This window comes from Tachypleus tridentatus, chromosome 3 (assembly GCF_004210375.1).
Source record: "Tachypleus tridentatus isolate NWPU-2018 chromosome 3, ASM421037v1, whole genome shotgun sequence".
NCBI classification, from domain to species: domain Eukaryota; kingdom Metazoa; phylum Arthropoda; class Merostomata; order Xiphosura; family Limulidae; genus Tachypleus; species Tachypleus tridentatus.
Window position 1 is genome coordinate 106,002,583 of NC_134827.1, and position 17,339 is coordinate 106,019,921.

A 17,339-nucleotide genomic window follows, 5' to 3' on the forward strand; every position below is an offset into this window, starting at 1 on the left:
CTTCCTTTCCTCTTGTCTTTACACTTCTAAATTAGGGACGGCTAGCGCAGGTAACCCTCGAGTAGCTTTGCGTGAAATTCTGAACAAACCAAACCAAAACCTAATTTAGGTCCAGCATGGCCAGGTGGCTGAGGCACTCGACTCGTAATGTGAGAGTCGTGGGTTCGAATCCCAGTTGCACCAAACATGTTTGCCCTATCAGCCGTGAGGGCTTTATAATGTGACAGTTAATCCCACTATTTGTTGGTAAAAGAGTAGCCTAATAGTTGGCGGTGGGTGGTGATGACCAGCTTCCTTCCCTCTAGTTTTACACTGCTAAATTACGGACGGCTAGCGCAGATAGCCCTCGTGTAGCTTTGCGCGAAACTCGAAACAAAACAAAAAAATCTGTAATTCGTAGTTTACTGGTTTTCTTCCTTTTGTACTCACTGGGCATCTATTAAAAATAAATTCAGGACAAAAGAAATTATTGAATAATTTAAAATATTATAAGTCTTATAAATTGCTCATAGTAGTTTGTTTGTTTTCTAATTTCGCGCAAAGCTACACAAGAGCTATCTGCACTAGCCATCCCTAATTTAATAGTGTGACACTAGAGGGAAGGCAACTAGTTATTACTACCAACCGCCAACTCTTGGGCTACTCTCTTACCAACGAATAGGGGACTGGCCGTCACATTATAACGCCCAAACGGCTGAAAGTGCGAGGATGTTTAGTGTGACGGGCAATCAAACCCGCGATTCTCAGATTGCGAGTCGAGCGCCCTCACCACCCGGTCGTGTCAGGCCCAAATCAAAAGTAAGACATCGTGCTAATATATCATTCTTTATGATTTAACGATGTATAACTGGATTGTTTGTTTTTACATGGTATTTCTGATATTCAAGAGACGGAACACCACAGCAACTGCACTCTACCAGAGTTCATTGTAAACGGATCAGAAATGCTTGGTCAAGGAACGAACTTTAAAGGTGTTTATGAAGTTCGATTTCCTGAAGTCATTGGCTCTCTAGGACAAAAGCAAGTGTGTAAGATCAAGTGCTTAAATGGAGTTTGGATAGGACCTCTATGTAGAATCGATGAAGGTAAAGTATAGGACTATCTTTTTCTATCTCTAGCCACAAACACGAAATTATAGAACCTCTTTTCTATTAAATTTAGCTTAAAACTTCCAGAAAATAAAGCATCCAGTGTTTATTAGGTACCCAAACATCGCTGTAGTAGCCATAACTCTATCATATCAGGTTTGTTCACCAAATATTTACACAAAGATACATGAGGGCAGTCTGCACAAGCCTTCCATAATATGTAAATGGTAGACTAAAGGGAAGGCAACTAGTTAACACCATCCATCACCAACTCTTGAGCTACTTTTACCAAAGAACTGTGATATTGAGCATAACATTATAACGCCCACACGGCTGAAAGAGCGAGCAAGTTCAGTAACGGAATTCGAACTCGAGATTACCGTTGGAATGCCCTAGAGCCACCAGGTCATGTCAGGTCGAAATAAACTTATATTCACACTTACTAAGAATAGCATTATTCTGAAATACTGAGGTTCATTGTCGAATATTTTTCATTAATTAGTGGAATATTGACCTTCAGTCTAAGTAAACTAGTTTCTGTCTTATCACAAGTTGTTCCCCGACAGAGTGTAGCAAGATGGTTGTTGTTTTCATAACTAACACTCGTAGCGATCAAGCTTTACTGGCCATTCCTTGAGCTACTCATTAAAAAGATTTCGTTATTATTACGTCACGTTCGAGAACCATAAACCAGACGATGTCCTTTACTTGAAACTTTAGGCTTACTTCGTACCATCAACTAGAAATGTCGAACCACTGATTAATCGTAAACCCACACGTTTTCATTTCGTAAGAAACTAATTGTGAATGGAAGACTGTCATAAGTAATCGAACCAAATCATTAACTCCAGTCAAAAGTACACATTACTTTAATTAATGGTGTCAGCGTTAATTGTTGCATAAAATAAATAAATAGAATATGGCTGCCATTCAGCATCGATTTAAACGATACCATTACAAACTTTCGGTTCACGACTACAAGAATCTAAGCCTCGTTTCCGTTCTATGATTAAACAAATGTAAATTTCGTTTTCAAGTTTAACAACCGTAACTTCAATTTTCGTTTGAAGACATTATAAACATCGGTTTTATAGCCTTAATAAAAGTGCATAAATAACACTACAAGTCTTGTTTTCAAATGGATATTTCACTACGAAAATAGTTAATTATATAATAGTTGAACCCACTCAGGATATGAAACATAAAGTGATCCGATAGGTTTAAACTTTGCATTAATTTATTCAGTCTATGTGACCAAGTGGTTAGAGGGCGCTTGACTGGCAATCCGAGAGTCACGGGTTCGAATCCCCGTCTTACTAAACATGCTCGTCTTATGAGTTGTTGTAACGTTATAATGTGATGGTCAATCCCACCATGTGATGGTGAAAGAGTAGCCCAAGAGTTGACGGTGGGTAGTGATGACTAACTGCCTTCCCTCTAGTCTTTCACTGCTATATTAGGGACGGCTAGTGCAGATGGCGCTCGTGTAGCTTTACAAAAACTTCAAACTAAACCTACAGTCCGTGTATAACAAGTTACCTTTTTTCCCTTTTTGTCCCCCAGTGATTTAAATGATTTTGATTTCCATGGTCAGCGGAACACAGATAGTCCATCAAACTAAAACAAGTCTTACCATTTTGTCTTTCTCCTTTTACAGTTTTGACGACATATTTTAGCTTCTTGTCTGGAGGTGTATATAATCTTGTTTTAAGCCTTTTTTACATCCAAATAAACATCCTTAATATATTATTGGCTTTGTTGTAAATAAATCGTTTAAAAACTTGTTTATATCAGTAAAATATCGTCTAATATGGTAATAACCTAAAGGAAAATTTTACGGCTCAATAATCAGATATTTTCGACAATAATTTATATAAGATGACTTCCAGTGGGCGTTACGTATGCTAGAAATACTCAGAAATATTTGTTGTTGATATTGGTTCACTAATATGTGTGTTTTCTTTTTAGCAAAGCCACATCGGACTATCTGCTGAGTCCCCCGAGAAGAATCGAACCCCTGATTTTAGCGTTGTAAATCCGTAGACTTATCGCTGTACCGAAGGGAGACAATACACTAACATATGTACACGAATTCCCTACGTTAGATGCACCCGTGTAATATTTATGAGTTTTGCGTCTGGTGAGAAACAATATTGGTAAGAACATTAAGTTAAACACAATAAAAAAAGAACATTAGACAACAAACTAAACAAGGTGATCCAGGTGGCGCTGTATATCAATTAAATAATTATATCCACATACCTCAATAATTATAGCGTTCACAGTCAATTTTATTCACCTGAATAAAATATCATAAATGGGCTATGTTCAATAATACATTGTGGGGATAACCCTCACCACTACCCTTAATACACTGTGGGGATAACCCCCACCACCACCTTCATATAATTAAAACTGGCTTTTATTGTTGAAATCAGTCTTCGTGGAGAGTTGAATTTATGATGTTTCATTCACCATAAAAAAAACAAAACGAGGTGTCTGGTGATGAACAAATTTTCAAACTGCTTCCAAAAAACTAATTCAGACGTTCAAACTGTTTCCCCAAAACTATATCAGATATTCGAACTGCTTCCAAAGAGTTAATCTAGATATTTAAACTTTCTCAAAAAGAAATTTAAGTGTTCAAACTTCTCTCAAAACACTAATTCGTTTTGCTTGTTTGAAGTTTAGCACAAAGCTTCACAGTGCTGTATCTGTTTTCTGCCCACCACCGGTATTCAAACCCTGTTTCTAACGTTGTAAGTCCGTAAACATTCCGCTATTTCACCTCCCAGATCTTCAAATTACTTCCCAAAAACTGATGGAGGGGGCTATTACCCGAAGTCACTTTATTGACTGCAAAAAGGACTGGGGTAGAGTCCTCATGTTGAAATTTACTGTTGACTATAGACAGCCTATCAGAAATATGTCTTTATTAATAACCTAGGACATCTGCTCGCATATAAGATCAGGGGTTCGAATCCCGTTACCGAACTGGTTGCTCTTCAGCCGTGAGGGCGTTATAAGAAAGAATCAATCCCTCTATTCGTTGGTAAAAAAATTAGCCTACGAGTTGCTAGTGGGTGATATTGACCAGTTGCCTTCGGTCCAATCTGTCATTGTTAAATTATGGTCGACTATCGCAAGCAGTCCTCGTGTAGTTTTGCGAGAAATTCTAAAACAAACAATTTATAAAGAACATGACACTAGAATGATTGGTTTGTTGCGCTAGCCGTCCATAATTTAGTAGTGTAAAACTAGAGGGAAGGCAGCTAGTCATCACCACCCACCGCCAACTCTCGGGCTACTCTTTTATCAATGAATAGTGGGATTGACCGTCATATTATAACGTCCCCACGGGTGAAAGGGTAAGCATGTTTGGTGCGATGGGGATTCAAACCCGCGACCCTCGAACGCCTTAACCCATCTGGCCATGCCGGGGCCTCTTTATAAGTTACTTAAATGAAATGTCTACTTCACGTTGAACGTAGAGTTAGATGTTAGAAATGGAATTTCAACCCCTATTATGCTTCACGTATCCCAGCCAGTCTGATGAGCCCTGGTATTAGGCGAAAGTCCTTCTCGGCCCTGGATGTAGCAGATATAGTATGTTTTGACACATTTTATACATTCCCATTGACTTTCACTCATAGGTTTTTAAAATTTTATAAATAAAATTTACCATCTAAAATATTTATGTACATCAATAAAAATACTCTCGCTTCGCGCGTCGCTCAGTTAGTTGGCTTCACAACCAGACATCTATATAACAAGTAAAGGTAATAATGCTACCTGTGATACACTCAACACGAAACTTAGCCTTCGTTTGTCAGTTTTTGTTTGTTTTGAATTTCGCGCAAAGCTATCTGCGCTAGCCGTCCCTAATTTAGCAGTGTAAGACTAGAGGGAAGGCAGCTAGTCATCATCACCTACCACCAACTCTTGGGCTACTCTTTTACCAACGAATAGTGGTATTTACCGTCACATTATAACACCCCCACAGCTGAAAGGGCCAGCATGTTTGGTGCGACAGGGATTCGAACCCGCAACCCTCGGATTACAAGTCGAACGTCTTAACACACTTCGGCCATGTTTGTCAGTTACACCTATTTACAGCTGAAGTTGGTGTCAAACTAGGACTCTTTTTTTTCTGGTTTCTAATGCATTTAAACTCGATATTTGGAAAGGGTGGAGGACCTTCTCGAAACTGATCAAACCAGCGATAAGTTTTCGGACTTATAACGGTAAAATCCTGGGTTCGATTTTCCGAGAAGACAGAGTGCAGGTTCTCCATTGTATGTATAGCTTTGCACAAACAAAGGCTTCTGACTCATAACACCAGACAGACTGGTTTACGTTAACAGATGTACGTGTGTTTTGTTAGATTATTCGTCAAGCAGTTCTTGGAGTTGTGGTTGCTGTTGTAACATATACATGTCATTGACTGAGAGTATCCCTTTATAAATATAACAACCTCTACATTAAAGTTTGGATTCATCCCGTTGCCAAGCAACAGTCGACAACACAGAGTGACCCCCACTGTGCGTTGGCTAACAGTATGTCCCTAAAAGCAAGCCGTTTGAAATAAGCGCACGCAATTTCTGTACTTATATTACATTTAAAACAAACTTAACGATTTAGCTCCTAAGTGCTGATAATTGTTTGTTTTTGGTTAAGTACAAAGTTACACACTGGGCTATCTGTACTCTGCCCATCAAGGGTATTGAAATCAGAAAATATGCCATTTAGCCACTAGCGGAAACGGGGTGGGCTCTACTGATGAGCCATAAAATTAATTTAATTTTTATTATTCGTTAGAAACCGAGTCTCGATAGGTGGCGTGGGCAGAGCTTTACGTAACTTTGTGGTTAATTTTAAAATAAACAAACAAATGTTATTTGTTTTACTGATTTCTTTTACAGTATCCATATTTTACTAGAATTTATTCGTGATGACGAGAAACCCACTTGAAGTCAAAATTTATTTTTAACACTTTAATTAAACTAAAGTACAGAATAACGTTACGACCTTCTCAGGTCACCTTCATGTTAATCTGAATTTGTTAACATTACTATTCTATTGTTATCCTTTTCACAAAATCGTTAATGTTCTATTGGTGTTTTTGACAAAATCATTAATATATATCTTGTATTGTTGCCTTTTTTTCATAAATTGTTAATATTCTGCGTGGGTGTTTTGTTATAGCAAAGCTACATTGGGCTGTCTGTTGAGTCTAACAAGGGGAACCGAACCCCTGATTTTAGCGTCGTAAATCCGAAGACTTACCGCTGTATCAGCAAGAGGCCGTTAATATTCTATTGTTGTTGTTGTTTTCACAGAATCATTAATATTCTATTGTTGTTGTTTTCACAGAATCATTAATATTCTATTGTTGCTGTTTTCACAACAGATTGTTGTTGTTTTCACAGAATCATTAATATTCTATTGTTGTTGTTGTTTTCACAGAATCATTAATATTCTATTGTTGTTGTTTTCACAGAATCATTAATATTCTATTGTTGTTGTTGTTTTCACATAATCATTAATATTCTATTGTTGTTGTTTTCACAGAATCATTAATATTCTATTGTTGTTGTTTTCACAGAATCTTTAATATTCTATTGTTGTTGTTGTTTTCACAGAATCTTTAATATTCTATTGTTGTTGTTGTTTTCACAGAATCATTAATATTCTATTGTTGTTGTTGTTTTCACATAATCATTAATATTCTATTGTTGTTGTTTTCACAGAATCATTAATATTCTATTGTTGTTGTTGTTTTCACAGAATCATTAATATTCTATTGTTGTTGTTTTCACAGAATCATTAATATTCTATTGTTGTTGTTGTTTTCACAGAATCATTAATATTCTATTGTTGTTGTTTTCACAGAATCATTAATATTCTATTGTTGTTGTTTTCACAGAATCATTAATATTCTATTGTTGTTGTTTTCACAGAATCATTAATATTCTATTGTTGTTGTTGTTTTCACAGAATCATTAATATTATATTATTGTTGTCCTTTTCACAAAATAATTAATATTCTATTGTTGTTGTTGTCAGAGAATCATCAATATTATATTATTGTTGTCCTTTACACAAAATCATTAATATTCTGTTGTTGTTGTTTGTATTTATCTAGTAGTCTCTAAACCTATCTTCACTCTATGAATATTGACAAAAGAAAAGAAACCATCAAAGTACGTTCAGTATACAATTTTGTTTATAGTTTTGGTAAAAGCTAATGATGAGGTACTCTACGAAGTTCTACAGAGTCTGAGAATCGTCCAGAGTGGAACCAAGATACACATAGTAGTGTAAACAATGATCTGACTTATCATAAGTATAAATAAACAGATGTGTGAGAACAGAATCTCATGTAGCTCTCTTCTTCTGATTGACTGAAGAACCAGTCGTGGCTCGAGGTTATTTTGCCTTACTGGGAACCAAGAGTTTATCATTTGGAAATCGTTGCCACAAATTATTGAGTCTGTGTCTGCACGCGCGATACAAGAAAGACAGCCAAATCCCACTATTCGATTGGGCTCGTTTGAGTAGCCCAAGAATAACCAATTGGTGTTATTTATTAGTTACCTTATATATCTCTAGTTTATCAGCTCAAAATTAGGAACCACTAGTGTATATATTCCTGTATCTGAATATCCAAAACAAATGAGATTGATGTGATATTCTTCTGGTTCTCTGATGTATTGATTTGTCTTATCCAGAGTATGTAACTTTGTCGATGGACAGATATGTTTTATTTTTCACTAGATTTTTGTTATAACGTCCTATCTGGAGTACTTGTCCTCTCAAAGGAAGTTATATAAATTTGTAATTAATGAAAGGTTATCTTAGGATATGAAAAATTCGTTTCATTATATGCACTTGTAAAAACACAAACACGCCCATAAAAACTTCAAAACACGAAACCAAAAGTGTGTACTTACTCCCACATGGACCTAACGAACCTCCAAACCAGTGTTGGTGAGGATTCATCCCAACCCTGTGTAGTAGTTACATAGACATAACAGATATTACTGTTATATTTATATAGATACGTTACTGATGGCTCATTGTGTAGCTTAAAAACAAACAGTTACATTGTTAAAGAACGTTGTGTTTGTCTGTTATTAAGAAAGCTTTACAATGGACTATATGTGTTGTTCTGACTGCGGCTATCGAAACTTGATATTTAGCGTTATAAGAGCTCAAATTTACATTCTTGGTAGCGGGGTAAAATCAGATGAACAGAGAACACAATACTTTAATGCATGACATGATGCGTTTAAGCGGTGTAAATTTCTGAAGCCCCAACATTCTAACTTCCACGTGGCTTGTCTAGATGGCACAATGAGATCCACTACACGTGGTTTCTACCTAACTTTATTATCAGGCTTCTAAATCAACACGTGAGTAGATGAAAGATGATAGTCGAATCATGCGCGATTGTTTATTGAAGATCAAACTCTTAGTAAGTGAGCCACATAACAAACTTTTGTTGTTGTTTGTAAGTGAAACAACGAGTGATGTATAAAGATCAAATTGTGAGTTTTGCCTCTTAGAACAAGCACGTATTTATTTCTGTGTTATTGAATAAACATAAATTAATTAATTAATTAACCGGTGAAAACAATAACTGTATATTCGAAATATTTTAAGAGCCTTTTACCTTTAGCATTCAATTCTGGAATAAATCCGTCTAGCAAATCCAGAAAGCCAAATCGAAAAATCAGGGGTTCGATTCCCGTCGGTGGACTCAGCGAATAGCCCGATGTGGTTTTGCTATATGAAAACACACAAACACACACACTCTCTCACTTAAACAAATATTCTTCTCTAAAACATTCTATTAAAAAAAGTGAATTATTATGATTTTACTTACACATTTTACCGTAAAAAAGTTTTACACATTTTCATAATTGTATCAGGAGTGGCTTAATTAATAGCGTGCCTGTAATTTTAATGCAAGGATTCATGGTTCTTGAAAACCGAAATAAATCGCTTTGTGCGAAAGTTCTGCGAAAGATTTGGTTTTGTTTTGAATTTCGCACAAAGCTACACGAGGGCTTTCTGCGCTAGCCGTCCATAATTTAACAATATAAGACTAGAGGAAAGGTAAGTAGTCATCACCACCCACCGCCAACTCTTGAGCTATTCTCTTCCCAACAAATAGTGGAATTTACCGCAACTTATAACACCCTCATGGCTAAAAGAGCGAACATGTTTAGTGTGACCTGGATTCGAACCAGTGACCCTCAGATTGCGAGTCGGGCAACCTAGTCACCAGGCCATGCTAGGGCCTTCTACGAAAGGAAACCAAACATTCTTGTTTCATGTACTTCATAACATAAGATAATATTTGTGATAATAATACTATCAGACACTACAAATACTCTACTTATCATTCATTTGTTTGTTTGCTTTCTTCCTTCTACAACTCAGCTTGTCTTCCTTGATCTTGAACTGAGGCCAACAGTCGACAGCATCCATTGCCAATTCCTGGGCTACTCGGGTCTAATAATAGAATTTAACAACCGTTATTAAACGCAACCACCATCTTTAAGAACAGAGTATTCTTTTTTTGCAGCAAAGGGAAGCCAAACATAGGCCCTCAAATTCACAGCTTATCTCTCTAACTAGTAACCACTAGACCACACTTGTTCCAGTATCCAAAACAGTTCGCTTTATAGACTGGCTGAAAACCTTGACAGTGATAGGACGACTTTTTTTTCAAATAACCATAACCCAAACAGATGTGATGAACCTGCCAGAAGATAAACTGAAAGATTTATCTTATACCACCACTTAGTACGATATGCTGTATTTTTAGGCTTAACCTTTCTTTTTATTTTAATACCAACAGTAATAAAAACATTTAGGCCTTACGGTTAGGGGGCGCTCGACTCGCAGTATTCAGGTCGCAGTTTTGAATCCTTGTCGCCAATCCTGCATGCCCTTCCAGCCATTTTTTTTTAATTTCGCGCAAAGCTACACGAGGGCTATTTGAGCTAGCTGTTCTTAATTTAGCAGTGTAAGACTGGAGGAAAGGCAGCTAGTCACCACCACCGACCGCCAACGTTTGGGCTACTCTTTTAGTGGGATTGACCGTAACATTATAATGCCCCCACGGCTGAAAGGGCAAGCATGTTTGGGATGACAGGTATTCGAACCCTCGACCCTCAGATTACGTGTCGAACGCCTTAACCCACCTGACCATGCCGGCCCCTTTAAGCCATAGGGACGTTTTTATCTCACGGTCAATCCAATTATTCGTTGGTGAAGGAGTAGCCTAAGAATTAGCGGTTGGTGTTGACTAGTAAACTTCACTTTGATATTTGACTGATAAATTAGGGAGAAGATAGGAGCCACCAGGTAAGTTTGCCCAGGAATTACCGATGAAGCATTAGCATCTAAGGCGCCCCAACGGTCGTAAGCGCCCTTGAGACTAAAAAAATAAAAATAAAACTTATATAAACACGGAATAAATTTTATTATATTTTAATTCAAAGTAATATGAAGGAGAAATTTAACCTGGTAACGATTTATTATGTCGATAATAAACTGAAACATTCTGTTTAAAATAATGAGTAGCAACGTAACGACATTGGGTATCTATTAGACCCATGCTGTTGCTTTGCTTACAAAAAGTTAAACTTTTATTAGCTTTCCCCCATCCGTAACTCAGTGACAAATATGAGAGCTTATGACGCTATATATTTGGTTTCGATACCCCCTCATGAGCAGAGTACAAACAAATGATATTAATGGTTACAAAACATTTACAAAGAGCCACGTTGTTCTATTATGACCTCCTCAAGTTATATTTATGATTTCTAAAATTCAGAAAGTAAGAACAAAAAATTATAATTGCCTTTTGTTATTACCACCAGATGGAGGTCGTTTTGAACCCATACTACGTCAGTGTTCTTTGCGACTGACAGATGCTGAGGTGATGGTCAGTTACGAGGGAAGGGCACTAATAATGGACAAAGAAATTGCCCTTCCTCACGCTAGTAAGCTGAACTTCAGATGTTCCGAAGTTGGAATGTTCAAGTTTGTAGGGCAGAAGACCATAACTTGCTCTGATGGACATTGGAGTTCCACTTTTCCCCGGTGTGTGGCCACAACTCTGCAGCAAAATTTCTCAGGTATGATACAGTATCATTCAGCGCACCAATGAACTTACATCATAGATTTAGAATAAATTAAAAATTCAAGTAGTTTGATATTTAAAGTCAAAACTCTCTATTCACCCTCTCAAAAGAATTTATTCCTTCTGAAACTGAACCTGTTTGGTATTATCGAAATTAAAATGTTTACATGAAATTTTGATTGAAATTGATTTTAAAATGAGGCCAAACAGAACTCTTATTTTATAAAACATATTCGATCTGCTCCAACAACTTATCGACTAAGTTTTATAGTGCAAATAGTGACGTAAAATTTGGTTTCAAGAGTAGATGGAGACAGTCTTCTGTATCTGGGGTATACACGAGGTTATTTCCTCAAAACAAGAGATATTCTACCTTTGAAAATCTGCAGGGGACATGTCCCTCCTGAAAATTAAATATGTGAATGTGAGAAGCCTTAATACTTACAAATAAGAATGGATATCAAAGTTCGGTCTTTGTCATTTCACTGTTATCCCAAAAGACTGTTTGTTATAAACACAAAGCTACACAAATCTGACTGTTTGCATTGCGAATTCGCAGAAATACCAATGCCTCAGTGGTTGGGGCGTTGTTAAATACAAAGCTACACAATGAGCTATCTGTGTTCTGTCCATTACGGGTATTGAATCCCGGATTCTAGCATATCGGTGTATCACCGGACATGGTGGTGTTTTTTTCATAAACTAGATCTCTCTCATGAAAGGTACATCAAACAAAACAGGTTGATTTCATTAACAGAAATAAGAGCATGAGAATATACATACATTTTGTGTTCTATTTTTTAACTCTAACTATAAAATCTAACTATATTTTAGAATATTTTTTCTTGTCTTCTTTAGGGATTCCCTAACTTTTAAAGCAAGAACTCCCCACACATACAAGACCCGGCATGGCCAGATGGATAAGCACTCGACTTGTAATCCGGGGTTCGAATCCCCGTCACACCAAACATGTTCGCCCTTTCAGTCGTGAGGGCGTTATAATGTGACAGTCAATCCCACTATTCATTGGTAAAAGAGTAGCCCAAGAGTTGGCGGTGGGTGGTGATGACTAGTTGCCTTCTATTTAGTTTTACACCGCAAAATTAGGAACGGCTTGCGCAGATATCACTCATGTAGCTTTGCGCGAAATTCCAAAACAAAGAAACAATATTAACCCAATTAAAGTTTAAAATACCGATTAGGTCACGTGCTGCTCCAAGTAACACTTCTGTCTTCTGTACGTGTGTGTGTGGAACTCGTCTGTCCTGAAAAGCTTTATCTCAAATAAGCATGTCGATCTGACAGAGCAGAAGTCATCTGATTTTTTTTCCACTCGTGTTTTCTAGCAGATTAATCAAAGTTTCTTGACAGGCATAACCATCTTTCTGATTGGACGGATACGTTGACGTCACGACGTTTGATGGATGGCAGTTTTGAATTACGTGATGGAACTTGATGATCTGTTTCAAGGTTTAATCATTATTTGAAAATGAAACTGTTCTTAATACTTTAAATTGTAAAAAATTCAACTGATTACTTTTTAAAAATTCAAATTAAGTAATAGTTCGATTCTTCTAAAGATAAAGAAGTGAAGTGTGGAATATAATACTTATAGGTTAAAGGTTAGATATTCTCTGTTAGGAGAAAATATACGCTGAAAATACTGTCATTTTTGTAACTTATTTGTTTTTATTTTTACATTATTTGTTTTTATTTTTACATTATTATTGCCAAGTTTTAAACTAAAAAATATTAAACAAACAAAGAATCAGCTAAAAGATAAATGTATCAAGTAGAAATGAGCCAGACGAAGGTCTCAAGTTATGAAACTAAATAAAGCAGATAGCGTGGAATATTTTGGTTACACTTAACTGGATGTTGTTAACTTATCGCCCTCTGGTGGATAGTGCAAGCCCCACCAACTATCAACTACAACGTGATTTCCGGAGATGCTGACGTTTCTGAAACCGGAGATGTGGTCATTATACCAAACAGTATAGTTCACTTAGACTGTTTGTTTCAGAGAGAACATGGAAGTCCTGAATGGGCATGGTCATCTACTCAAAGGTCAGCCTCCCTTTGAACTCTGATTTAAGTAAAACTTTACTATTATATATATTTTAAATTGATTTTTATATTTCACTTAGAGTTACAATACAGAAACCGAGATGAAAGTATTTTCAGTAAAATGAAAAGAAAATGTATATTTTTACCACGAAGATATGAATTAAAATAAGTTTAGTGTTAGAGTTTGTGAAATCATGTGTATTTTAACCCTAAATTCAAAAACGTGTACTTTAACCCCTAATTTAAAAAAAATGTGTATTTTAAACCCTAATATTCAAAAACGTGTACTTCAACCCCTAATTTTTTAAAAATGTGTATTTTAACCCTAAATTCAAAAACGTGTACTTTAACCCCTAATTTTTAAAAAATGTGTATTTTAACCCTAAATTCAAAAACGTGTACTTTAACCCCTAATTTTTTTTTAAAAATGTGTATTTTTAACCAAAATTCAAAAACGTGTACTTTAACCCCTAATTTTATAAAACGTGCATTTCAACCCTAAATTCAAAAACGTGTATTTTAACTTCTAATTTTAAAAAAGTGTATTTTAATCCCAAAATGTAAAAACGAGTATCTTACTCCGGTTCTTTTAAAAACCTTGTAATTACAAAAACAAAAGCTTCATAATAATAAATATGTATACAAAAACCTTTATTTTATTAAAAACTATTCAAACAGTGATAACTGAATGGTAGATTTACAAAAAATACAGTATTGTATACGTCATTAAATGGTTCTTCCGCTGTAAATACTGTCACCAGATGGCGTTTAGCCATACTTCATTGTAGATACGTATAACCCAAGGCAGATCTTTTTTTTTTTTCCATTTCACAATCTCACGAGAAAAATCAGAACATTATTTCTAATAAGGAACTTATAAGTGTCGTTTTGTACGTCTATTAATAAGAAATTTGCTAAAAATCGTTATAACTTGGGATGGAATAACCCTTTTGTTATGTGCATTCGATAAACAATATTCAACAAACCAGATTAAATTGTTTGGTGCGCTTGTTTGTTTCTTTTTTAGTTATGCACTCAGTTTGTTTGTTTGTTTGTTTTTTGGAATTTCGCACAAAGCTACTCGAGGGCTATCTGTGCTAGCCGTCCCTAATTTAGCAGTGTAAGACTAGAGGAAGGCAGCTAGTCATCACCACCCACCGCCAACTCTTGGGCTACTCTTTTACCAACGAATAGTGAGATTGACCGTCACATTATAACGCCCCCACGGCTGAAAGGGCGAGCATGTTTGGTGCTACAGGGATTCGAACCCGTGACCCGCGGATTACGAGTCGCACGCCTTAACACTCTTGGCTATGCCGGGTCCTGCACTCAGTTACCTAAGGAGATCGAAACCCGGTTTCTGGAGTTGTAAGTCCACAGACGTACTGCTGTGCCACTGTGAGGCAGATCAAATTATACTTATAAAATACGTTAGCTACCGATAACTTTTGAAAGTAAATACGTTTTTCAAAGAACTCTGAAATATTTTTTCAATAATGGCGGATAACCTCAGGGGGTGAAAGTTTTAATGGGTGAGTTGTTTTTCAGGAGCGCTGGTTGTTTCTAAGGCAGAGCTCAGTACGTCAGAACTGAAGACCCGAGTTCGAAACCGTCTTACACAAAATATTCTTCGCACTTTAAGCTTTGGATGCATTATAGTAGTAACAATCAATCCTTTAGTGCGGATGGTGGGCGGTAAAGCGCTACTGAAATTGTTTCTACAAACCATGATCCCCCGAATTCGTAAATTTAACTGAGCTAGGCCCGACATGGCCAGATGGATGAGGCACTCGACTCGTAATACGAGGATCGCGGGTTCAAATCCCCGTTAAACCAAACATGTTCGTTCTTTCAGCCGTAGGGGCGTTATAACGTGACGGTCGTTGGTAAAAGAGTAGCCCAAAAGTTGGCGGTGAGTGGTGATGACTAGCTGCCTTTCCTCAAGCCTTACACTGCTAAATTAGGGACGGTTAGCGCAGATAGTCCTCGAGTAGCTTTGCGCGAAATTATATAAAAAAAAACTGAACTAATAATCGACTTTCAGCAAAGCGTATTTTATGACCCATAGTGAATCATGTTGTCTTAAAAGTTTGTTTGTTTGAATTAAAAGTTAACGGCTCTGTTCTTTCTCTATCTATGTTTACATCTTTTGTCTCACTGTCTTCTCTCACTATCTATGTTTACATCTTTTGTCTCACTATATCTTATCTTCCCTCACTATCTATGTTTACATCTTTTGTCTCACTATATCTTATCTTCCTCACTATCTATGTTTACATCTTTTGTCTCACTATATCTTATCTTCCCTCACTATCTATGTTTACATCTTTTGTCTCACTATATCTTATCTTCCCTCACTATCTATGTTTACATCTTTTGTCTCACTATATCTTATCTTTCTCTCACTATCTATGTATACATCTTTTGTCTCACTATATCTTATCTTCTTCCTCACTATCTATGTTTACATCTTTTGTCTCACTACTATGTCTTATCTTCACTCACTATCTATGTTTACATCTTTTGTCTCACTATATCTTATCTTTCCTCACTATCTATGTTTACATCTTTTGTCTCATTATATCTTATCTTTCTCACTATCTATGTTTACATCTTTTGTCTCACTATATCTTATCTTTCCTCACTATCTATGTTTTGCATCTTTTGTCTCACTATATCTTATCTTTCTCTCACTATCTATGTTTACATCTTTTGTCTCACTATACTTATCTTTCTCTCACTATCTATGTATACATCTTTTGTCTCACTATATCTTATCTTCTCTATCTCACTATCTTTGTCTCACTTTATCTTCCCTCTATCTTTTCTTTTCTCACTATATCTTATCTTTCTCACTATCTATGTTTTACATCTTTTGTCTCACTATATCTTATCTTTCCTCACTATCTATGTTTACATCTTTTGTCTCACTTATCTTATCTTATCTTTTCCTCACTATCTATGTTTACATACGTCTTTTGTCTCACTATATCTTATCTTCTTCCCTCACTATCTATGTTTTATATCTTTTTGTCTCACTATATCTTATCTTTCCTCACTATCTATGTTTACATCTTTTTTGTCTCACTATATCTTATCTTTCTCACTATCTATGTTTACATCTTTTGTCTCACTATATCTTATCTTCCCTCACTATCTATGTTTACATCTTTTGTCTCACTGTCTTCTCTCACTATCTATGTATACATCTTTTGTCTCACTATATCTTATCTTCCCTCACTATCTATGTTTTACATCTTTTTGTCTCACTATATCTTATCTTCTCACTATCTATGTATACATCTTTTGTCTCACTATATCTTATCTTCCCTCACTATCTATGTTTACATCTTTTGTCTCACTATATCTTATCTTCTCTCACTATCTATGTTTACATCTTTTGTTCTACTTTATATCTTATCTTTTTCCTCACTATCTATGTTTACATCTTTTGTCTCATTATATCTTATCTTCATTATATCTTATCTTCCTCACTATCTATGTTTACATCTTTTGTCTCACTATATCTTATCTTCCTCACTATCACTATCTATGTCTTTATCATCTTTTGTCTCACTATATCTTATCTTCCTTCACTATCTATGTTTACATCTTTTGTCTCACTATATCTTATCTTCTCTCACTATCTATGTTTACATCTTTTGTCTCACTATATCTTATCTTCCCTCACTATCTATGTTTACATCTTTTGTCTCACTATATCTTATCTTCCCTCACTATCTATGTTTACATCTTTTGTCTCACTATATCTTATCTTCCCTCACTATCTATGTTTACATCTTTTGTCTCATTATATCTTATCTTCCCTCACTATCTATGTATCTCTATTCTCTCTCTTTCTTGTCTCTCACTCTCTCTTCTTTAAATAACGAGACCAAAACAACAGTTCTGTCTACTTTACTAAACAAACAAGAAATCACACTGACTCAGTAGATAAATGTTTCCAGAGATAACAGCGTGTGTTGCTATAAACAAACAAGAAATCACACTGACTCAGTAGATAA

General features: G+C 35.9%; 1 protein-coding gene across 2 annotated transcripts in view; it reads left to right on the plus strand.

Annotated features, from left to right (window-relative positions):
* Positions 1–17,339, plus strand: part of LOC143247674 (locomotion-related protein Hikaru genki-like) — a 58,833-nt gene that overhangs the window by 21,697 nt on the left and 19,797 nt on the right. The window contains exons 2-4 of one of the 2 annotated variants that reach the window (XM_076496058.1): positions 888–1,085; positions 10,985–11,242; positions 13,155–13,314. In XM_076496058.1, the coding sequence (XP_076352173.1) occupies positions 888–1,085; positions 10,985–11,242; positions 13,155–13,314 (616 nt within the window). The remainder of the gene's footprint in view (positions 1–887; positions 1,086–10,984; positions 11,243–13,154; positions 13,315–17,339) is intronic. The other variant, XM_076496059.1, reaches the window with a different exon arrangement.